Source organism: Mesoplodon mirus (assembly GCF_964341445.2).
Source record: "Mesoplodon mirus genome assembly, chromosome: 10".
Taxonomy (NCBI): domain Eukaryota; kingdom Metazoa; phylum Chordata; class Mammalia; order Artiodactyla; family Ziphiidae; genus Mesoplodon; species Mesoplodon mirus.
Genome location: NC_138986.1, coordinates 97,908,690 through 97,933,965, shown reverse-complemented (window position 1 = coordinate 97,933,965; position 25,276 = coordinate 97,908,690). Strand labels below are relative to the sequence as shown.

Here is a 25,276-nt window from a genome sequence, read left to right as displayed (position 1 = left end):
CTTTGTTAGAATATAGCACAACTTATTTATGTGTTATCCTTTCAGTGGACATTTAAGTTGTTTTCAGTTTTTTTCATTACAAATAATGCAGCTCTGAGCATTCTTTTTTTTTTGAGTTTTTTGAGCATTCTTATTCATATGTCTTATTAATACACATGAGCTTTTCTCTTCTTTACACTAAGGAATGGAATGATTGGGTCTTAGAGTACGTTTTCAGTACTGTTAGCTAATTTCAGGTCGCTATCCAAAGTAGCTACTCAAATTTACACTCACAACAGCATCATAAGCATCCCTGTTGTTTCACATCATGGTCAACACTTTGGAATTTTGCCAATTTTGATATTTCATTATTATAGATAGTACTTTCCTAATTACTAGTGTGATTGAGCACTGACTTTATTTTAAAACTTTTACTCTTTAACATTGTGTTGGTGATATTAGCTAATGCAATTAAACAAGAGAAAGCAATTACAGTCATAAGAATTAGAAAGGAAGAAATAAAACTCTTAGAGGGTGATATGATTCTATATCAAGGAAATCCAAAAGTATCCAGAAAAAAAACAACTGCAGACAATAAAACAATTTATTAAGTTAGCAAGTTATGTAGAGGTTATTGTTTTTTAGTATACAATCAAAAATCACTTAGAATGTATTATGAAAGGGAATACCCCACTTATAATAAATAGCAAGAGAGAGAGGGGATACATAAACTTAACAAGAAATGTCCAAAACTTGTATGAGGAAAATTGTAAAAGAAAGAGACCACAAAAGTTGCCATAAACAAAAAGTTTTCTTATCTTTTGGATAAGAAAGCTAAAAGTCATAAAACTTCCAGTTATCCCTAAATTAATGTATAAACCCAATAAAATAAAACAATAAAAATACCATCAGACTTTGTTTTGTTTTCAGCCAGACAAGTTGATTTACAAAATTCACTTGGAAACAAATGAAATTAGTCAGGGGAACCCTGAAAAATAAAAGAAATCAGGGGAGAGACTAGACCTATTAGCTATTAAAGTGTATTAAGCTACTGTAATTAAAATAGTATGGGATTACATGGTGCGGAGTGGCTAGGCCTGTGAGCCACGGCCGCTGAGCCTGCGCATCCGGAGCCTGTGCTCCGCAACGGGAGAGGCCACAACAGTGAGAGGCCCGTGTACCGCAAAAAAAAAAAAAAAAAAAAATAGTATGGGACTGACCCATGAATGGACAGACCATTGGAATTCAGTAGAAATAGACCTGATCTCATATGGAAATAGAATATATAATAAAAGCCTCTCAAATCAGGAAATACAGAATTTATAATAATTTGTGTTGGGATAATGGGAGAGATACAAGGGAAAAGATAAAATTTTAATCTTCACATCCTGCACTATATACATTCCAACCGGATCAGAGGTTTTAAAAAAAATATGGATGAATTCTTCCATCACCTTGGAGTGTGGCAAATTTTTCTATGACTCAAAATCTAGAAGCAATAAGGAGAAAGAATGATGAATTTGATTACATTAACAAAAATAACTTTTGAACAACAAAAGAGCATCATAAGGTAAAGAATAACTATGAAAACTCTTTGTAAATTAAACCACAGACAAAGGCTAACAACCTTAATGTATGAAAATCTACAGAGAAGAAGGCTAACAACCCTATAGAAAAATGGACTAAAGATATTCACACATATTTCATAGGGACAGAAATGCAAAGAACTCTTAAACATATAAAAAGATGTTCAGTCTCCTGATAAAATAAATGCAAAATAAAACTCTGAGTTTTATTAGATTGGCAAAAATCCAAAAGTTTGGCAACGTATTTTCCTGATGAAACTGGGGAAATGAGAAATCTCATACAATGCTGGAATGCAAAATGGTACAATCCTGATGCAGGAGAATGTGACAAAATTACAAGTGCATTTCCTTTTTGTTGGAGCAATCCCACTTCTAGAAATTTATTCCAGTGACACACTGGCCAAAAATGAAAGGACATAAATACACAAGACTATTCAATGTAGTACTATTTGTACTGTTAGTAACATGAATGAATGAATGAATGAAAGAAATAACGAAACAACCTAAATGCCCATCCATATGTGATGCATTCTTTCTAAAAAATTTTATTTATTTAATTAATTTATTTTTGGCTGCGTTGGGTCTTCGTGGCTGCACGTGGGCTTTCTCTAGTTGTGGTGAGCGGGGGCTACTCTTCGGTGCACGGGCTTCTCACTGCAGTGGCTTCTCTTGCTGCGGAGCATGGGCTCTAGGCACGCAGGCTTCCGTAGCTGTGCACAGGCTCAGTAGTTGTGGCCTGCGGGCTCTAGAGAGCAGGCTCAGTAGTCGTGGTGCACGGGCTTAGTTGTTCCACGGCATGTGGGATCTTCCCGGACCAGGGCTCAAACCTGTGTCCCCTGCATTGGCAGGTGGACTCCTAACCACTGTGCCACCAGGAAAGTCCCTGCATTCTTGCAATTAATAACCATACGGCTGTAAAGTGTGAGGAAACTTTTTGGTGAAGAAAAGTATGTACAGTATGCTCTGGTGAAGAAAATTGTATGTAGTGTTCTATCATTTATTGAAGAATGGTTAGAATATGAATATATTTGCTTATATTTTAAAAAGTCAAAGGATAAAACATAAAAACCTTAAATAACGTATAAAAGGAGGAAGAGAAGAGGGTGGGTAGAGTAAGGGTAGAAGTTAGACTTTTAAAAATCTTCCAGATTTCATAGATGTTGTGCACGTATTTTACATAATTATAAGTAATTTTAAAAAGCCATCCCTAAAAATCCATGGGCTGGGGGGCACCTAAGTGCACATATACTGTTGGTAGCATAAACACATGAAGAGGAAACGCTCCAGTGACTTTAAAATACAGTAAGTGGACTGTACGTCTCTCTTGGGATATATCCTCATGACAAAAGAAACTACAAAAACATCTTAAAGGCTTTTCACTGGTCATATTGTTGGTGATCGTGTGGCTGATATACTGAGGCTGTTGTTATATGCATTTTAGGATAAGTCAAATCAGTAATTATGTTGGTATCATGAGAACTGGGATTTTTGGCAAGGGAGAAAGAAGATATACATGCAGGACTGAAGAGGTTAAAAACCTCTGTAGTCCTGCATTTGAAATAGTATATTAAGATGAATACATGATTTATTTATTTATTTAAAAATTTATTTTATTGAAGTATAGTTGATTTACAATGTTGTGTTAATTTCTGCTGTACAGCAAAATGATTCAGTTATATATATATTTTTCATATTTTTTTCCATTGTGGTTTGTTATAGGATATTGAGTATAGTTCCCTGTGCTCTACAGTAGGACCTTGGTGTTTATCCATTCTATAGATAATAGTTTGCATCTGCTAATCCCAAACTCCCAATCCATCCCTCCCCCACCTCCCCCTTCCCTTGGCAACTACAAGTCTGTTCTCTATGTCTGTGAGTCTGTTTCTATTTCATGGATAAGTTTATTTGTGTCATATTTTAGATTGCACATGTAAGTGGTATCCATGATTTAATTTAATCTCAAAAAAAATAACACTTTTAACTTTTTTCACTGAAAAGTCTTAAAAATATTGACTAACCTGTGGCAATGCATCCATCAAACCCCGAGTATTTGATCTCTAAGTACCATTTTGCAATAAAAGCAACCAGGACTCCAGCCAGAAGTGATTATTCCAGGTATGTACAGGCAGTGAATGAGAAGAACTTGTAATATCTTGTTCTAACAGAAAAGAAGTTATCAAGTATTATCAGGGCCATGTCAAAAGGACTCAGGAGACAACTTAATTAGGCTTCACTAGCTAAATATTGGTCAATCTGAGTCAATAAAGATAATAGCTTAATAATAATAAAAGAATAAATATGTTTAGGTCCATGAGTTCATAATGATACTAAAAAGAAATCAAAAAGAAATTTCATTGGTCATTGCCTTTGGAAGATGCTAGTGAACCACCTCATTGCTTTGAAAAGCGGGGAAAAAATCTAGCATTCATCCTGCCTGTTCTCTCTGAACTGCACCTCAATGGAACCAAATAGATCATGAGGCAAAGTTTCTTTTTATAGAAGGATTCCAGCCAATAAATGAAAAAGAAATCATAGAATTGGGATATCACCATTTCCTGACCCATCATGAAATAATGGGACTTGGAAATGGTCATCTATGGATACTAACATCACCAGAAGAAAGGTAGAAAAGGGGAGTTGATTATATGCCTCCTGATAGAAGTATATAACCCTACCTATGAAGTGATCTTCCCCAAAGCATCAAACCTGGTCAATCAAGTCTCTAGATCCAACACTCAGCTTACAGGAAAGTCAGGAGACAGAAACATGTTAAATTACACCATCAGGCTGTAATCAGAAGAATCCCAACTGGGAAACTCTACAAGGCAAACAACCTGGTTTCTTTAACAAAAAACTAGCAAAGGAAAAAAAAAAAAATAGAGAGGAGAACCTGTTGATTAAAAGGAACATATGACTTATCAAACAGTTGTAATATATGGATGGTATGTGGATCTCAATTTAAACAAACTGAAAAAAGAATCTTAAAATAGTTGAGGAGGGTCTTCCCTGGAGGTCCAGTGGTTAAGACTTCACCTTCCAGCACAGGTTCAATCCCTGGTTGGGGAGCTAAGATCCCACATGCCTTGGGGCCAAAAAACCAAAAACATAAAACAGAAGCAAATTCAATAAAGACTTTAAAAATGGTCCACATCAAAAAACCTTGAAAAAAGTAGTTGAGGAGATGTGAACATTTGATGAGATGGAAAACTTATTGTTAGGTTTTTTCAGGTATGATAATATTATGGTTATGCCAGTGTAAAATGAGTTCCTAACCTTCAGCGTACATATTGAAGTATTTACAGATGACGTGACAGCATTTGTAAAATTGCTTTAAAAAAAATCCAGGGGTTGAAGGTATTTGGTGGGGAATATAGCTGAAATAAAATTAGCCATGAATTGGTAATGTTAAAGCTGGCTGATGGGGATATGGGTGTTTATTACACTCTTCTCTCTACTTTTGTATATCTTTTGAATTTTTGGCAAAAAAAATCTTTTTTTAAATTTAGGTGAAATGATTTTCATTGAGAAACAGAGGTAGTTTACCATAGGTTTCTGCCTATTCATTTATCAATCCATCCTTCTAGAAAACAATCATTAATGAAGGAGGTCTTGTTCTTAATGTGGTGTTTCCACAGCAGCACTGGGTAACCTGTACTTGAATTGAGAATCAGCTTGCCATTCTGCAACTAGATCTAGAGTATACACTACTACTTTATTCCCCTTGAAAAATGAGAATAAAATAATGTTTTAAAATATTCTATCATGCCTTAGAAAACCATTAATGGGCCTTACAAAAGAAAGTAAAAAAAGTCTCTTCTCACTTATAAATAGGTATATTCCAAAAGCTTCTTTCTAAGGCAGTTCCTTAGAACTAGAATTATGTTTCTCATAGAATTAATGCCATAAAAATCAAATAGGTTTCCAGTCCAGTCCACAAAAATCTACTAATCCATAATATAGTATAATCTGCAAAACTGACAGAATACTAAGTGTTCAGTACAGGGAAAAATTACATCATTTTTCTAGGAAAACACTTTTTTTTTGTATGAAGTATGTTCATTTACAATATATGTTACTTTCAGGTGTACAGCACAGTGATTCAGTATTTTTGTAGACTGTATTCTGTTATAAGTTATTACAAGATAATGGCTATAATTCCCTGTGCTATACAGTATATCCTTGTTGCTTATCTATTTTATACATAGGAGTTTGCACCTGTTAATCCCATCCCCTAATTTGCCCCTCCCTCTTCCTTTTCCCCTTTGGTAACCACAAGTTTGTTTTCTATATCTGTGAGTCTGTTTCTATTTTGCATATACATTCACCTGTATTATTTTTTACATTGCATATATAAATGATATCATACAGTATTTGTGTTTCTCTGTCTCACTTACTTCACTAAGCATAATATTTTCTGGGTCCATCCACATTGCTGCAAATGGCAGAATTTCATTCTTTTTATGGTTGAATAATATTCCATTACACACACACACACACACACACACACACACTCCCCACATCATCTTTATGCATTTAGCTGTAGATGGGCACTTGGGTTGCTTCCATGTCCTGGCTATTGTGAATAGTGCTGCTATGAACTTTGGGGTGCATGTGTCTTTTCGAATTAGTGTTTTTGTTTTTTTCTGGATACATACCCAGGAGCAGAATTGCTGGATCATACGGTAATTCTATTTTTAGTTTTTTTTGAAACCTCCGTACTGTTCTCCATAGTGGCTGCACCAAGTTACATTCTCACCAGCAGTGTAGGAGGGCTCCCTTTTCTCCACATCACCTCCCAACATTTGTTATTTGTAGAGTTTTTGGTGATGGCCATTCTGACAGGTGTGAGGTGATATCTTTTTTTTTTTAACATCTTTACTGGAGTATAATTGCTTTACAATGGTGTGTTAGTTTCTGCTTTATAACAAAGTGAATCAGTTAATACATATACATATGTTCCCATATCTCTTCCTTCTTGCGTCTCCCTTCATTGTTGTATTGATTTGCATTTCTCTAATAATTAGTGATCTTGAGATATTTTCATCTGTATGTCTTTTTTGGAGAAATGTCTATTCAAGTCTTCTGCCCATTTTTTGATTGGGTAGTTTGTATTCTTGATATTTAATTGTTAGGAAAATACTTTCTTAATTGAATTCAGAACTCCAAAAGATGAGTGACTTTCCTACATCTTTATAGGACTGGGTCTCGTAATACTCCTGGATCATTTAGTTGCCATATGCTTTGAATTTTGGAAACAAGGAACAATAACACTCACATCACCTGTGACTTGGACCTCTCCCATTCTTAAATTAAATACTTGAAACAGCAGAATTTATCTACATATGAATGATCTTAGTGATAAAAACCTGCCATTTATGCTTTTTTTCATATTATCTCATTTGATATTCACAAGAAACCTTTGAGGTTAAAAGGGCAAATATTATTATCCCCATTTTACAGCTGAAAAGACTGAGGCTCAAAAGAGTAATGGAAAACACTTGGGAGTTGGAGGAACTGGAGTTGAGTCCTGCTTCTTCTGTGAGATCATGTGCATGTCATTTAAACTCTTGAACTTCAGCCTGCTTGTCCATAAAATGAGTGTAATGAAACCCCATTTTCAATGTTATTATGGAGATTAAATGAACTAATATATTGAAAGTGTCTGATAACGTAAGAGTTACTATGCAAACTTTCATTCTGCACTGAAGATGAAGATCGTGGTAGGGCTGTTTTAATAAATGGTCACCAAGTTGAAAAACTAGAATGGTAATGAGACTCATCTGTATGATACGAGGAAATGGGGAATGTTTAGCTTAGAGAAAAGTTAGGAGAAAGAGTTAGATGTCAGATATTTTCTGAAGGGCTCCAGTTGTGAATAGATTTCACTTAAAGCACTTCTTTGCAGTGAGTCTCCCTGTTACTGGAGATATTCAAGCCAAGACCGTACAGTCACATGTTAGGAATATTGCAGGGAGGTTTAATTCCTCTCAGGTTTCTACTCTTGGGTATCTATTGTTGAAATGTAACAAACTTTTAGAATCGGGTTAAGATTCCTGATCACTGATTCCAAGGTCTGAGAAGTACTGAGGATGATAGTCCTGTAATGGAATAAAAATGGCAGAAAATGATTTTTAAAAATTCATTTAGCAAATATTTATTGAACACTTACATGTTGCAAGGTGATGTGCTAGGTACGGAGGCATTTTTTTTTTTTTTTTTTTTTGTGGTACGCGGGCTTCTCACTTTTGTGGCCTCTCCCGTTGCGGAGCACAGGCAGGCCCAGCCGCTCCGCGGCATGTGGGATCTTCCCGGACCGGGGCACGAACCCGTGTCCCCTGCATCGGCAGGGAGACTCTCAACCACTGCGCCATCAGGGAAGCCCAACGGAGGCATTTTTAAAGAGCCATTTCTGGTGTTTCATTGTTTGAACCTATGAGATTCTGTTCTGTTTCCAACCACTCTCTCACCTTTTAAATGTATCCCGTGTCAGTCTGGATCATTCCAGGTCTGGTAAGAGAGATGATAAAATGTTAACATTGCCCACTACTTATGTTCTTGTTATTCCAACTGATTTAGTTTCCAATTTTGTTGGAACTTTCCTGCCTAGACTTTAATTCTCCAGGGTAGAGTCAGAATGTGTTGAAATGACCTCCTAAAGAAAAGAAAGGGAAAACAGATCACCTCATACAAAATATGTTTTTGCATCGTGGGCTCTGAGGATAAAGTATGTGGCTAGATGAGTACCGTACCAGAACCTTAATGCTATTTAAACATACGGATGAGTGCGTTGTGTGTATTTTCTGTATTTTAAAATTGAGATTTTTGTTTGAACAGTGTCTTTCATTTGGTGTATTTCATGGTGACTTATCATAATAGACTGCTTTAAATCGTCTGAAATAGCAAGACATGAATTTCAACAATGACTTCCCCAAGGCTAGAGAAGTCAGCAGGAGCGCAAACCGCTAGGTAGACAGTTTTTTGGGTTTTTTTTTTTTTAACTCATATGCAAGTGTAAAACTTTTATGAGGCTGCTTTAATGAGGCCCTTCGGGATTTAGCGTTATTTATCTAAGCTCTTATTAAAAATGAAAACTTTTCTATGTTTAGCCCTGGAAAGCAAAACTGATCCTAATAATACCGTAAGCTGGGAGAATGAATCCTGTTCTGCAGAGTGACTCAGAAATAAAGTGCAGGAACTTTGGGGCTAGTGTCTTCAGCACTGATGTGATGGGAATGGGATAGTGACAGCGGAGCCAGTATTTCAAAGTCTCCTTTAACTGAAAAAGTTCAGCTCTACTATGCTGGTAATTTAGGGTGTGGCATGACTTATTGAAATGGCTTCCAGCCCAAGAGTCCTGTTTCCCAGAGCACTCCAGTGTCTCCATCGGAGTCGAGTTGCCCCAGGACAGTGTCACCTGGTACAAGGTCTGTGAGCCCTTTTCATTTATGGCGTCTGCACTTGTTGAAGGCTTTGACTTCTGCCCTCCCATGCTGAGAAGTGGGACACAGGAGAGAGGTTGTTTCTAAGGCTAATGTGCCCAAATCACTCGTACGTAATCCAGCAGAAGAGCCGAAGCTGCCGCAGGAAAAATTTTGCAATTTTGAAACTTGCTCAGCTTCTTCGTAGGTATCTTCTGGTTTGATGAGTCTGGGTACTGCAGTGAATCTGTTCTCAGATGGACCCTGGGAGTTAAGATTTTAAAATATCTGTGATGCAGTACAATTATGGGGAATGAGGACATTGTGAGGGGAGAAAGCAAATGTTACAAAATCAGGGGCAAGATCTTTTGCAGACTTTAAGAGCTTATCAGAGTCGATTTAGCTTGGGTATGTCCAGTCCAGTTGGCAGAAATTTTAAGATGAGAAAGTAGATGGATAAATGGCTGAATCCATGGATAGAAAGGTAGGGTAGGGAGATGGATAGACAGATAAAACTTATTGTTGATAATATGATTGTTGGTGGATAGGTTTCTATGCTAAAGAATGAGTAAAAAGAATTGGACAAACAGACACATCTGAGGGAGAGCATGGTGACAAATGCAGAATTTTGAAGACATGTATGAAGTGACCACAAATGAAAACCTGTAGCCACTGAGCAATTTTGGATTATCTTTAAGGATTTTTCTTCAACAATTAACCTTGATAGTACTAATGTAAGTCACTGGAAGTAGTATATAACTTAGTGGAATCTGAGAACTTCTGAGTTTCCACCTCTGATTCTGAGACAATAAAGAGAAGATGATATTTCTAAGGAGGGAAGCACAGAACCACCAGCTGGCAATTATGGTGCAGAGTACGGAGGTGACAGAAGGCAAACACCAAGAGAGAGGCTGATGGCAGAAATGTTGGCTGAAGTCCAGAGGTAGAGGCAGCACAAGCATGAAAATTTAAACAGGTCGGGGAAATGTCAAAATGCACTTAAGTTTAGGAACTTCTATTCTGGAAGAATCTCAAAGCAGTTGCAGATGGGAGGAAGACTGTATGTACACTTGGTTTTAACTCTTCAACTTGAGCAGCTGTGTTAACAGTTGAGTTGCTAGGCACTGTCAGGAATAGAATATTTTAATTTTGGAGAAACCCAACTGTTAAAACAGCTGTTTGGTCTGATTAGACTTAAGCTGGCTCTGCTTAGGTGACACAACCTAATGGGATCATAGCACCAGGCAGATTGGCTGTTATTATGATTTTATTGGACATAACAAAAAGATGAACGGATGCTAGGTTGATTGCGAGGTCGGACACTGATTTTCCGAAGAAACCACACTCTCTTGTTTATTTTGGCAAAGTGCAAAAGCAACTATCATGGGCTTTTACCTTGTTCCAAGTTCATGGAAATTACCTGAAATAATTTTGCCTATGTTCCTTGGATGCAAGCTTTTTGTTCCTGGCACTTAAAAAAAAAAAAAAGTCTCCCTAGTTTTTTCTTTTCTTTTCTTTTTTTTTTTTTTGCGGTACGCGGGCTTCTCACCGCTGTGGCCTCTCCCGTTGCGGAGCACAGGCTCCGGACGCACAGGCTCAGCAGCCATGGCTCACAGGCCCAGCCGCTCCGTGGCATGTGGGATCCTCCTGGACCGGGGCACGAACCCGTGTCCCCTGCATCGGCAGACGGACTCTCAACCACTGCGCCACCAGGGAAGCCCTGTCTCCCTAGTTTTATTCACATCTCCTAATAATACGTAATATACCTGCTCAAGTCACCTCAAGCAGTCAGTCATTTGTATATTTATTTTGTATTCTTTGTTTTCTAAGCAAAAAATGCTGTTAATAGCAACCACCGAGTTTGTCAATTTGCAGGCAACAGATTTTTAATGTCTAGAGCAACTTGAGTGACATCGCTGACAGTGATGAAAATCTTGGATTCCAAATTTACCATCTCAAGTACTTTTTTTCATGGAAAAAAACGGCTGATTAAGTTAGTTTCAGTAAATTTTTAAGTTAAAGGTTTAAAGTACTTATAAGATGATTTGGTTGATTTCTTGCATAAAAACTAATTTTACTTTATGTAATGTTAATATATATTTTAAACATTCAAAGATAGGTTTCATTTCATATATTTTCAAAATGAAAATAGCTTGACTTTTTATATGATCACCAAAATAGTCATATTCATTGTAAACATTTGAAACAATACAGGAAAATATAGTATAAGAGAGCAAGCAGAATTCTTATAATTTCAGTCCCCGTAGGAAACTGCTATTAACATTTTGGCACTCTTCCTTGTATATACCTCTTTATGTACATTACACAAAAAGATATGGCTAGAAGATTTAGTTTTATATTAATTAATTTTAGCTATATGTATTGTTCTTTATTCTTCTTTTGCTTTGTTTTTAACTTGTCAAAATAGCGTGACTGTCTTTCCATGTCAGTGTAGATCTGCAGTCATCATTTAGGTCTTCATTTTGGGGGCTTTCATATTTTGAAGTAGTGACTTATTTTTGCTAGTTTCTAAAACTCAATGTTGTAAGTAATTAGAAAGCAGAATCGAAGATGATGCTTGGGATGTTAATAAGAGATGAACTTAGGTATCAAAAGTATACTTTCACTGAAAATGTATGTTTCTTTCACTAACTGAAGCAAGTTTACAGGTTTTGAAAGTTTGTATCAATAAGTTAACAAAAAAACCTAAAATAAACAAATGGGACCTAATTAAACTTAAAGGCTTTTGCACAGCAAAGGAAACCATAAACAAAACAAAAACACAACCCACAGAATGGGAGAAAATATTTGCAAACAAAGTGACTGACAAGGGATTAATCTCCAAAATACACAAACAGCTCATGCAGCTCAATATCAAACAAACAACTCAATCAAACAATGGGCAGAAGATCTAAATAGACATTTCTCCAGAGAAGACATATAGGTGGCCAAGAGGCATATGAAAAGATGCTCAACATCACTAATTATTAGAGAAATGCAAATCAAAACTACAGTGAGGTATCACTTCACACCGGTCAGAATGGCCATCATCAAAAAGTCTACAAACAATAAATGCCAGAGACTGTGTGGAGAAAAGGGAACCCTCCTTCACTGTTGGTGGGCATATAAATTGGTGCAGCCACTATGGAGAACAGTATGGAGGTTCCTTAAAAAACTAAAAATAGAGTTACCATATGATCCAGCAATCCCACTCCTGGGCATATATCTGGAGAAAACCATAATTCGAAAAGATACATGCACCCCAATGTTCATTGCAGCACTATTTACAATAGCCAGGACATGGAAGCAACCTAAATGTCCATTGACAGAGGAGCGGATAAAGAAAATGTGGTGCATATATACAATAGAATATTACTCAGCCATTAAAAAGAATGAAATAATGCCATTTGAAGCAACATGGATGGACTTAGAGATTATTATACTAAGTGAAGTAAGTCAGAGAAGAGACAAATGTCATATGATATCACTTATATGTGGAATCTAAAAAGATGATACAAATGAACTTATTTACAAAACAGAAACAGACTCACAGAAAACATGTAGACAACAAACTTATGGTAACCAAAGCAGAAAGGTTGGGGGGAGGGATAAATAGGAGTTCGGCTTTAACATATACACACTACTATATACAAAATAGACAATCAACAACTGTAGAGCACAGGGAACCCTACTCAGTATTCTGTAATAACCTAAACGGGAAAAGAATCTTAAAAAGAATGAATATATGTATATGCATAACTGAGCCACTTTGTTGTACACCTGAAACTAATACAACATTGTAAATCAGCTTTACCCCAATATAAAATAAAAAGTAATAATAATTTAACAAAAAAACTTTGGTTATAAATGAAATATTTTTGTTATTTTAAAGTAAAGTATTAAAAGCTTTTCTGGTTGGACCATCAAGAAGCATTGTGTTGCTATCTTCCTATTTCTTAGGCTAAAAAATGCAAGCTTTCCTCATTTTAACATTCACAAATAATTTCTTATTATATTATAAATTTGTTCGGAGGATGGCAACATTTTTCTATTCACATTGTGTTGTATTGCTGTTAAAAAACAAACAAAAAAAAGACAAGTTAGCTTTTGTAGCTCCCCTAATGTCAGTAAATTCAGGTGCTTAACTGCCTTTCATTAGTTCCTGAGAATAACTTGAAAACCTTTCTAGAATACTGATTTCTTGAGTATCCCACATTTAATACCCCATTCCCACCCCCACTTACACACACATTTATACAGGGATGATTACCCACATTTTCAGTGTCTTTTTCATACTTTGGTCCCAAATATTGAGAATAGCCTCTCCAAAATGAACAGAATGTAGAATAGTGAAAGCCAGTTATCAGAGATAGCTCATTTCAAGGGTATGGTGGCAAAGAAAGGGAAACTATATATTTAATAATTTAAAAAAAAATTGTGGCCTTTGGGGGTTTCAGTGAAATTGCTCTCAGGTTCCAAAAGCTTTCATTTAACAAGATCTCTTTCTGCCTTGGAAAAATTTTGCCTTGGAAAAATTTAGTCAAACATTTCCCTCTTTGACTCAAGGTGCTCACCTGGGAGCTACTTCTTAATCCATAAAACCTTTGAATAGAACTTTGGAGTATACTTGCCAGTCTCCATGATCACATCGCTTTAGGGTCTGCTAATGGGTAAATGATAGATATAAAATTTAGGAGACTCTATGGCCTGACCTGGTAGACCTTATGGTTTATATTCATTTTATTAAGGTACAGAAGAGTCAAATTGTTACAGGGGAATTGAATTTAAGTTGGTAGAAGTGAATTTTCTCTATGCAAGATAACTTGGAAATTGATTCTCTGACCTTACCTGAAATGGGTGTGGCCATCTGGGCTTTCACATTACCAGAGTTACTTTGACATGTGTAAGTTAGTGATCTTGACATTTGGATTCTCATCTCTCCTCATAGAGGGACAGAATTTTTAGTCATCAGGATGTATCTTCTGATGAAGCAGAGAGAGCCACTTGTGATGTAGGGTCATGCAGTCCAGTTGCTAATAGCTGGGATACCAAGATTGGCCAGGCCTGATTCATCTAAATGAATTACACCATTGCCAACTGCCCTCTCGTGAAGGAAGAGTGTCTGGATTTTCAAGAGAAGGCCATCTGAGAGTGGACTTAGGAAGAGTTATAAAGAGTAGCCAGGGATGCTGAAGATGACGGTATTCAGTAAAGGCAGGAGAGAGGAGGGGTGGATGGTGCAAGCCACCAGGAAACACCCCTTCTGAAGCTACGGGCTGATACAGCCCCAATATATCATCTCTCTCTTCTCTGCTGAGACCAAATGTGTTTTCACTGGACATCTCAACACGGTCACTGCCAACCGATTTGAACTGAGAAATGAAGATAACCTGTTTGTTATACCAGGTCTAGGAAATAATAAAAGAAGAAGTCTTAATCCATTGCTTTGTACTTCATGCATCATAAGCACTTTTCCATCCACATTAGCAAAGGACTTAAACTGTGGGACAGAGTAGGTAGTGTTGATCAATGGACGTGTTGGCTGCGGTGGCACCTGATGGGACAGGGAAGCTAGGGAGCCCCAGTGTGATGTTTATTTATGAGAATGTCATCAGAGTGGACCTAATTCATTACATCCCAACCTCATACATTGACTTCAGTTACTCAGGAAAGTGATTAAAGGACTGGAAATGCATTTCTCGTCTACTTTTCAACTAACTCCCTCTGGTAATGGGATTGAGATAAAAATGTGAGCCAGGAGACTTTCTCTTTAAAATGCTTCAAAAATTTTTTCTAACTGGTTATACTTACTAAAATATGCTAACACAAATACTACGATGTATAATTAGTTGGAACTTTTAAAATATGTTACCAAATATGGTAAATTAGAAATCAGATTTTGACCTAAAAATAAGTGGTTCTTATGCTGAGGTCCATGAATCTTAAAAACATTATGCTAAGTGAGCAAAGCCAGGAAAAATAAGTTCATATATTGTATGATTCCATGTATATATGAAAGGAGGGCATGAATGGCCTTGAGGAATTGGGTGGTCTAAGAAACAATATAAATTCTGTGCAAAATTTTCTTTGTATAAATAAACACTATTGAGGGCTTCCTTGGTGGCGCGGTGGTTGAGAGTCCGCCTGCCGATGCAGGGGACACGGGTTCGTGCCCCGGTCCGGGAAGATCCCACATGCCGTGGAGCGGCTGGGCCCGTGAGCCATGGCCGCTGAGCCTGCGCGTCCGGAGCCTGTGCTCCGCAACGGGAGAGGCCACAACAGTGAGAGGCCCACGTACCGCAAAAAATAAAAATAAATAAATAAATAAATAAATAAACAAACAAACATCGTTGTAGGGAGAGACTTCATAGTTTTAATCATATTATCACAGAAACCCGTGACGTTCAAATGGTTTGGAAATCACTACTTGAAAGCCTTTTAAAAAATGAATTTTTATCCTTTGTCCTTCTTTTATAAATATGTAGTAGTTCTTTCCATCACAATGGTTTCTGCCCTCTGCCTGTGATTTTTAAAGATTTTTTGTTTATTAACAATACCATTTAAAAAATAAATAAAGTCCTTATGGCTTATGAGTTTGTTGTAGTTTCTTAGATTTTTCTGATAAGATTCTTTTTTATAGATTTGGTTTTTACATTTAGGCCATTAACACATCTTGACTTTAATTTTGAATATGGTATAAGTTTTTAAATTTATTTTCTTCCAAATATCCTTTTGTATACTTGACATTTTCTACACCAAAAAGTTTTAAAAACTCTGAAGGACTAACTGGCCTCTTTAGATGGACTTCTTTAAATTATGATATCTCTAATGATAATACTTCTAATTATGAAGTTTCTGGCAGGCATGTTCGTAGGGTCAGTTCTCTTCTTTAGTGATAAAGATTATGCCAGTCTGATGTTCTCAACAAGTGGTATCTTGCAATATTACAGTCATTTACAAAAAGCAAAATCTCTTATTATTTTTTGGCATGAATTAATACACTTAATTTTGAGATTGCCTTGTTGGTGTCTTATTTAAGCAGAACCATTTTCCCCGTGCTTTCTGATACATGGGAGAGAGAAAGAAGTTTATATCTCTCCCTTGATAAGCTTATAGGTCTTAGGAGCAAAGTTTGAAAGCCATAGCTTTCAGGAATTGTGTACCAAAATCTCTTCTCTCAAGAGCCCTTTAATTCAAAGAGAGTTGAAGAACTGTTTTGACATTTGTGATTTAAAAAGCTCATTTTTTTTTCCTGTGATTTTCAAAGAAAACACTGTAATTTCAAAGAAATACTGTTCATCACTTATTTTGGACCTTATTTTGAAATTTATAAGCAGTAGTTGGTATGTGCAGTTTTCACGTTCTATTTTTATGAATTAGTACTTTTTAAATATTTAAAATGATGGAGTTAATACAGCTTATCATAACAGATATGCCAGTACATTTAGTTGTTGCAGAATTTTGTGTTCTTGACAATATAAGAATTTAAAAATTTTTGACTCTTTGTCCAAATTATGTGTTAAATGGTTGTATGTTTTTAATGATTCTAGCACTAAGTTTTGGTCATTTGCCTGATTTGGTATTTTGACAGCTTAAATTAATGAGATTATCATTGTTAAAGCTTTGAAATTGAATTTTAAGAATCTACAGGTAGAAACAATATTATATTTCACCATCATTAATAAAGGCTGTTTGCTTTTTTAGGTCTTTCTAGGACTGAAGTGTCCAAATCAACTACTAATATATGAGAAACATGAGATTTAAGTTAAATATTTTCAAGTTGAGCCCTTTTGTACCGTATTACAGTGTGTTGGACTCTTTTGATATAATTGTAATTTTTGGCAGAGGTGTTATATGATCTCTATTTGTCATTTTTGCCTTTGTTACATTAAATGACCTCTATGTTTCCTAGAAGACTGTATCACCTTTGTATTTTCTCAGGTTCTTTTCTTAGTATTGATTGGTGTTTGATTCATTCTCAGTTTCACTATTTTTGTTAGAAGTGATGGAAAATGACTTTTTTTCTCCTTCTCATTGCCTCTTTAAAAATAGATAGGCCATAGCTGCTTCTCTAGGGAATTTTGTCAAGGCAGAAGTTTAGAAATAAAGATGGTGTGTCCTCTGCTCACATTTGGTCTCTTAGACTAAGGTCACCTGGCTGACAGCTCTGGTCTCCTAGGAAGGCTTTTCCTCTCCCAGTGCTTTAAAAATCACGGAAATAGGTTTCAATTGAAACCTATTCATTATTCTGTTTGAAGTATCTTGTTGATTTTATAGGTCTAATGTGATTTAGGTCTATGATGTCTTTGTAGGAAATACCAGAAATAATCCAGATTCTGGATTATTAGACTCCTGTTTATTAAAATGTTATATCATTAACAGAAATTTGTATTGATATTTGAGCCATGGGTGGATCGTCTCAAGTATCAGCTCTGGCTTAAACAACACATGCCCTAAACAATACATAATGAGTTTGGTACTTATATTAAGATAAACTGAATTTTCTCCCTCTTTCCTTCCTGTTCTCATTTCTTTCTTCCTAAATTAAAAAAATAAAAATAAAAACATTAACTGAAGTTTGGGGGAAAACCTAACCATAGCTCTAACTTTCCAAAACAGCTATTTTCATTTTTCATGTATTACTTTCTCTCTTTCTCCACAGATATGGATGTTTCATGTGATTAAAGTAATGTTTTATGCAATTAAAATTGTAAAGAAAATTTATAAATCTTAACACTAAAAAAATAAGTCCTGGGCAAATGAAATGTGTACTGAGGGAAAAAAAAAAAAAAAAAGGATAGGATGAATATTAGGATTTGAGAGCCATATTAGGTCCAGCTGGATTATCTGATGTCAAAAATAAGGCTGTTCAAAGTATTAAAAAATGACATGTTCTGAGATATCTAAAATTTATCCCAAAGAGGACTCAGGATATAGGATTTAGATCAGAGTAAGTAAAATTTTCTTCTCTCATTGCAAAACTTGATAAATATCAGATATATCTGCTTTCAAACTCTAATAATAAAATTTATATAAAGCAAAATAAATAAAAAATAAATAAAATTTATCCCATTATTTGCCCTTGGACCTCTCTATTTATTTTGGATAAAATTTATTTAAAAATATCTACTATGCTTTTGCTCTGTTTATGATATAGCAAAAAAAGAATGAGATTTAGATGGAGAGGAACATACTTGAGTTTCTTCTCCATCACTTACTGACTATGTGATCAGGACAACATTCTTCACCTTTCTGAGCTTCAATAGAGATAAAAATTGTTAAATCACAGAATACTTTAAGATTGGATTAAAAATGCTAGTTTTGGGACTTCCCTGGTGGCGCAGTGGTTAAGAATCTGCCTGCCAATGCAGGGGACACGGGTTCAAACCCTGGTCCGGTAAGATCCCACATGCTGTGGAGCAACTAAGCCCGTGCGCCACAACTACTGAGCCTGTGTGCTGCAACTACTGAAGCCCCCGCGCTGCAACTACTGAAGCCCACACGCCTAGAGCCTGTACTCTGCAATAAGAGAAGCCACCGCAGTGAGAAGCCCGCGCACCGCAATGAAGAGTAGCCCCCGCTCGCCGCAACTAGAGAAAGCCCGCACGCAGCAACGAAGACCCAATGCAGCCAAAAAAATAAATCGATAAAATAAATAAATTAAAAAAATAAATAATAAAGAAATAAATTTATTTTTAAAAATGCTAGTTTTGGATTTACATGCCATACACATACTTATAATTACAGAGAAACATGACTAATTAACATGTATAGCTGTATTTTTTCTTTGTGACTATGGTTATCATTTGTGGAATGAATGTCCTTTTTATGTAAATTTTGGTGGTTTGGTACATTGGTTAGGTTATGTGTAAACTCCAAGATCTTATGAGGAAACTTGGCTTATCCAAGATCACTTGCTGGTGAGTGACAAGGCAGTGCTAATGTATTTTATTTTCTATTTGAGTGTCCTTTTTGATAGGTCACACCCTAGCCACTTAGCAGCATGTTGATACCTTTAAACAGCATTTAAACATTCCTTTGTCTGCACCACAGATCACATCAACATCATAGCATTAACTTGTTTCTGATTATAAAAAAATAACACTTGGAAAATAAGAAAGAATAAAGAAGAAAATGTAAGAAACAGGTTATTATATTCCTCTCATGGAAATAACCGTTTATATTTGTGTTGCCTCCTAATTTTTTTTCTCACTGTAGAACTATTTTCGCTTACTGTGACATAGGTGTATTTTCCCATGTCCATCTTACCACCTTTCTTATTCAACTTTTAGAATATATATGTAATAAAGTAGCAGCTTATAAAGGATAAAATATTTTCCTACAGAAAAATGAAGATACTCTTAACTCTATCTTTTACTAGCTAAAGAGTTAAAATGCAGAAGAAACAGGCGTTGGCAGATTCCTTTACTAAGGTCCTACTTGTGCTTTGTTTGGAGAGGATAATGTTACTTACGATGTCTTCAGAGATCAGTGTGGTACGATGGGGAGAGAGCAAGGCTTTGAATTCGGGCTCTCTTGAGCGAATCCTGGCCCCATCACCCACCAGCTGCATGATGCTGGACCGTCACTTAAACTCTCTGACCTCTGGTTTCCTCAACTTCAAAATGGGATGAACATGCCTGCCTTTCAGGGCTGCTGTAGGATTAGACACAACAACCATCAATAGAGTGCCTGGCCTGCCGTCTGGGTGGGTAGGCACAGGTGAGATGATAATCAGAAGCAACCTAAAGCCTGAGACTTGTCACATTTAAGCATTCAATATGGAGAGCATGTTATAGCCATAAGCCAAGATAACTCTGTTCTGAAACGATTTATTTGTATAATTCACCATTTCCTCTTTCTCTTGCACATATGATTACTGCCAAAAGAGGAGAAGAAAATGATGAAAAGTGAAAGTGGCTTCAGTTGATCTCTGACTGGCAGGACCCTTCACTATGAGCTGCAGCAGCCCCGGGCCAGGTTGTGGTGTTCCCTTCGTCTTGGGGGACACCCTTGCTGACGGTCTGTGGCATGATGAGCCAGGGTTAGGTTTGGGGGTTTCACAGATGAGTCCCCAAGGGACATTCACGCTCCAGGCCTCCTCTTGTTGAGGCAAGAGATCCAATTCAGAACAAGCAAATACCTTTTCAAGACACTGAAAAAAATTTCAGAATGAAAAGAGCTTTAGTCAGCCCTATTGTGGGTGACAGGGCAGGTGGTATCAATTCTGAAAACTTAAGTTGTTGATTGCACATACAATAAAGCTGAAAAATCACTATCGCTTTTAGCCACTAAAAAAGTCAATACCTGGGTGTATCTGAGGAACAACAACACTAATCTTATCTTTACTTCCACACTAGCTGTAGAGTTAGAGGAATCCACAGGCCATGGTTGCTCATGTCTGATCTAGGATGAGTCAGAGATGTAGACACAGCCCAGATAAGAATGCCAGGAGGGTGGTGGTTAAGGATTGTAATAGCTACAAGTTATGGTATTAAGCAAGTAGTTAATTCCCATAAGGGAAACAGAAGGATGTTTCTAAGAAGTGTTACCTACGTGGTTCTTGCAGGATGAACAGAAGTTCACCAGTAAGGGTAACAGCCTTCTAGGCTCAGAAGACTGTATTAGCAAGACACAGCATGTGTAGTATATTGCAGTTCAGGGAATAGAAAGTAACCATGTGGTTGTGGGTCCTAAGGAAGGGGGAGGGGAGGATGAGCTTGAAGCCACCGCACTAGTACGACACTTGACTTTTACCGAAGACAAGAAGATTTTTACTTCCATGCCAGTGAAATGTGGGGAATGTTATATACTTGGTAAAAGCAGAGAGAATAACTTAGCCAATCAATAGAAAAGAGTAATCTTTAAAACATAGAAAAAGCACTCAACTGTGCACTTGCTGAAATAGACCACTTTTAGGAAAGTGGACAGTGTCCTGTCGCAGTCCAGCTAGTAGGCAAATGCTGCAGAGTTAACTCCCCACCACGCATCAGAGATGTATCAGCCTAAGTAACCTGGTGGACCACACAGCTAAAGCATCTGCTATGGCTTGTCATAGACCGTGTTAAATCCCTTCTGCCCTCAACCACTGATGCTCTCAACGTCCAGAAGTCACCACTGATTCGGTTAAAGGTACCTTTACAGAGAGAGGTTTAAGGAAAGGCAAAGATGTATTTTTAAGAGAAAAAATATATTTAAAGTACACACATATTACTCTTTCAAAATTAGGACAGTGATAAGAGGCACTTTGGTAGGGGCACAGGCAGGAAATACTCAAGTAAATAGAAGAGTTGATAGCATAAGACTCATGCTTTTCTTAGTACGTTGTGTTCTCGTAATGCTTTCCTGATTTTCCCTTTACTCTAAGCACTAGATGGGAAGTCAGGAAACCAGGATTCAGAGCCAGACACAGCGTTTTCTAAACATCTGCCTCATCCCAGACAGGTCTCTTTACTTTTCTAACCCTCCGTTCCCTCATGTCCCTGGTGAGAGGATTTTCGAGTAAGTCGCACAGGAAGTAGCAGAGCTGCTTCACGGGCCTCTCTGGAAGATGACGGGGTCTTCCGCCAACCCTTCCCTTCCAAGAGAGCAGCTTCACTCTTGTCTGTATTATGAACAGGGGCTTTTATAAGAATTATTGATAAAAGGATTCTATCACTTTTTAAAAGTCTGGGAAAAAAAAAAAAAAACAGAACCAGATATTTCATGGGGCATATCCAGGTCAGAAAGAATTTCCACATCTGGAGAATGGGATAACAGTAGTTCCATTTCATAGCTATCTGGGGGTTGAACAAGCTTACTACATGTGGAACAAGGCGTAGAACAAAGGAAGCGTTTGATGTGTTAGCTATTGACCCCCCACCCCAATAGGTCCCTCACAAATGAGACTGAATTTCATACAACTCTTAAACTTTGAGTATGAGCTGTTGACCTGAAAAAAAAAAATTGCCTAATCCCTCTGTTTTCTATCAAAAACACTATAAAAATGTCTTGTACATGTTCTCTGTGAATTTTTAGTATAACCATTTTATTTCTATTTCTTGTATATCGCTCTTTCTCTCCCACAACCAAAAGTTTTCTCCTTACATCAGATTTTTGAAATACGTCTGACCGGATGCAATGATGAAGTTGCACGTATTGGTGTGTTTCAGGCTCGCCAGCTCGTGGGAAAGTGACATCAGTGTCCACTGCCTAACCCTGCCCACTGCAACCTGCTTGGAGCTGCTGTTGATATTGTCAAGGAGTAATGCCACGTTGCCTCCCTCCCTCCGCTGCATGAATTCTTTCCAGGTAAGGCATGGCTCCTTTACCACGGTGTGACTTCTCAGTTTGACTTGTTATCGTTTTTTAAGGATCCTGTCTTTAACAGGCGCTAGCCTATGGAAACCCACATTTTCACAGGATAGTAAGAACAAGCACAACGCATGTATTGCCTTGTTCTGTCTCTTTCTAAATGGAGCCTCAGGACTGATTTAGATAATTGTCTGTTAGTGGCCGAACCCACGTCTCTCTAACCCGGGGTTTGTTCTCGTCATCTCCGTCTTTCCTGCCTCTGAGAGAAGAGGCGAGAACGTTCTGCAAAGACACTTGTGAATGCCACTTCCCTTTTCCCAGCTTTGCCCTAGAACAAGGATTTTTGGCCGTCATTAGTATCTTTGCTGCTTTTAGCTTGCAGTCAGATTGCCGAATGGAGGTTGAACGGTGGCAGCATCCTCCCCGCCCCGCTCTCGGCACCTTTCCCCTCTCTCCCCACTCCCTCCCTTCTCTGGGTATTTATCTGTGCTCCTGGTCAGAGCAGTACAGAACAACAACACATGTGGACTGACCAGCAGGAAGATGCCTTCCCTGGTAGTTGTCACCAAGGTGGCATATGAGAATTCATATGTTGGCTGGTCACTTCACTTGTGACCATATAGCTACTGAATGTTATTGAATTTATCTGTGACTCTCAGCATTGGAAACATATTCCCAAGCCCTCTGAGCCTGTTGAGCAGGCCACGTGCATTGCTGAGAAAGGACTGAATGTGGGTGGCTTGTTTCTGCTTCTGAAGGGTTGCTGATGTGTCCTAAGATAACTTCAGAATTGGTGGATATTGCTTGGTGCATCTCTGTGGTAAAACAAGACGTGGATTTTCCTATGAAATATAGCTCAGGAATTTGGTAAAAAGAATAATAATAATAACTGCTCCATAATCATTTGCATCCATATTCTCCTGGTACTCTGTTACATTGATTGTCTCTGTGATTTTCTTCCTGATACACACATTTTGGACTTTGGCTGTGTCATACCTGTTTGAATTTATCATTACTCGATGATCAGCTTGAAGCTCCTAGATACAAGGACCAGAGAGAACACCTTCCCGTTTTGTAGGAGAGGAAACTGAGACCCAGAGAGATGGAGTCAGTTGGCCAGGGAGTAGCCAGCATGTTAGAGACAGAGCTGCACTCGCCAGGCTTATGCTGGGTCACAGCTTCTGCTACCCAAATTCAGTGCTCGCCGAAGCCCCAGGAGGTGGACGGGGTGTGAGTGGTCATATCTGCCTTGGAATGTCCACAACACCCCCTTATTATGTGATTATTGTAATTATTTGTCTACTGCCCTGAACTGGAACTGATTTAAAATTCTGTGTATCAATCCATATTTCTTCTAAGTTTTGCTGTTTGGATTGAACATTGAATAACACAAAAGTTCACCCACAAACTTTTATGGGAGATGCGAGAAACTTAACAGTGGTTGTCTTTGGGGAGCGAGGCTTGAAGACAATTATTTTTTATTTCACTCCCTTCTACACTGTTGGAAGTTTTTATATGACGGGTGAGTGAAGAGCAAAAGAGATGACTTGGACTTGGAGGATTTTACAGCCTATGGGGGGAGATAGAACTGTCATCCATGGGTGATATAAATCTAGAATCATTTTATTACAAGGTAGCCTCCGCGCAAGTCTTAAAGAGATTAAAGGTAAAAGAGTAATCTAGGTCGGGCGTGGGGGATTTGAGAGGAGGCCCAATCTGTATTTCTTCTCCAGGAGAAGAGGAAACCCAGCTCCTTCACGGCGCGCACCTGGAGCACACGTACACACACAGGCACGAAAGCCTGGCCTGCCCTGCGTGCCATCCGTGTTCGCTCCCGGCGCCTCTCGTCACGGGAGCTCTCACCGTCAGGATGTTAATTGCCGACTGTCCCTCTATTAGTGACTGTGCTTCTGCTTTCAGTGCATTTGCTGAATATGATTGTGAGGGGCACACACACTTTTCCCAGTTTCCAAGGTACAGAGAAACTGGGCGCGGTTTCACAAACAGCATCTGCTAAAGAGATCTTGTGCCTGCCGTTACCCCTGGAAAGGTTCATTCTTATCAAGGACACACCAGGAACTGACCTCCCCACGCAGGTCTTCACTCTAAGATAAAGGATCAGTGAACAGGGGAGGATGTCTGTCAGGATTAGAAAGAGATGCTCTGCTTTTTCATCTTTGGAACACCTACCTCATCAGTTATTACAATGGCAAGGAACTGGGCTGCTGATGTTGCCCATGTTGGGGGTTGATTTCTTCAAGTGGAAACTCACTTTAGTGCGGGTTTTTTGTTTTTGTTTTTGTTTTTTAAAAGAGCCGTGTTGGCAAGAGCTGTAAAATAGTAGAAGGACTATTGTTATCGTTATTGTTAAAGATACATCTTTACATTTCCAGTTCTCTAACTTTGCAGGGCGAGTCAGTTACTCTGAGCAATGCTGCTTTTTCTGTAAAAATGTTATTTTAGGTTTCTGAGGATTCAGAGAGCACTACTGCCTGAGCTCTTATCACTGCCAAATCCCAGAAGGAAGGGTTTATCTTATTAGTTAGAGCCATTAATGTATATGAAATTCTAACTTCTTAAATTATAGTGCAACATTTCCCCCAGGCTAACAGGGCTATCATCGGGTGGTTTTGTTATACTTTTCACTTCCGCTCTGGTCCAGTACCTTCATATCCCTGGTATGATTCTGAGCAAAGAGAATGTAGAATTTGGTTGAGAATCACTGGTGTATTGCTACTCACATACCAGAGTTGTTGCAGCCCCAAGAAGGATGGACTTAACCACGTCACTCCCCGCTTACGGTTCTTCTGTGACTTCCTATTGCAGTGAGAACAAAATCCAGACTCCTTATCCGGACCTACAAAGCCCAGCAGTATCTGGCCCTACCTCCCTCTCTGGCCTAATCTCCTGCTCGCTCCGTCTCACTCACTCTGTTCCAGTCACACTGGCCTTATTTCCTGCTCCCTCTCATGAGCTGGTCCTGGCCGCAGGGTCTGTGCG

At 37.9% G+C, this 25,276-nt stretch overlaps 1 protein-coding gene across 4 annotated transcripts in view; it reads left to right on the top strand.

Annotated features, from left to right (window-relative positions):
* Positions 1–25,276, top strand: part of UBE3D (ubiquitin protein ligase E3D) — a 221,342-nt gene that overhangs the window by 71,364 nt on the left and 124,702 nt on the right. For all 4 annotated transcript variants that reach the window (XM_082633295.1, XM_082633296.1, XM_082633294.1 and 1 more), the window contains exon 9: positions 22,135–22,273. In XM_082633295.1, the coding sequence (XP_082489421.1) occupies positions 22,135–22,273 (139 nt within the window). The remainder of the gene's footprint in view (positions 1–22,134; positions 22,274–25,276) is intronic.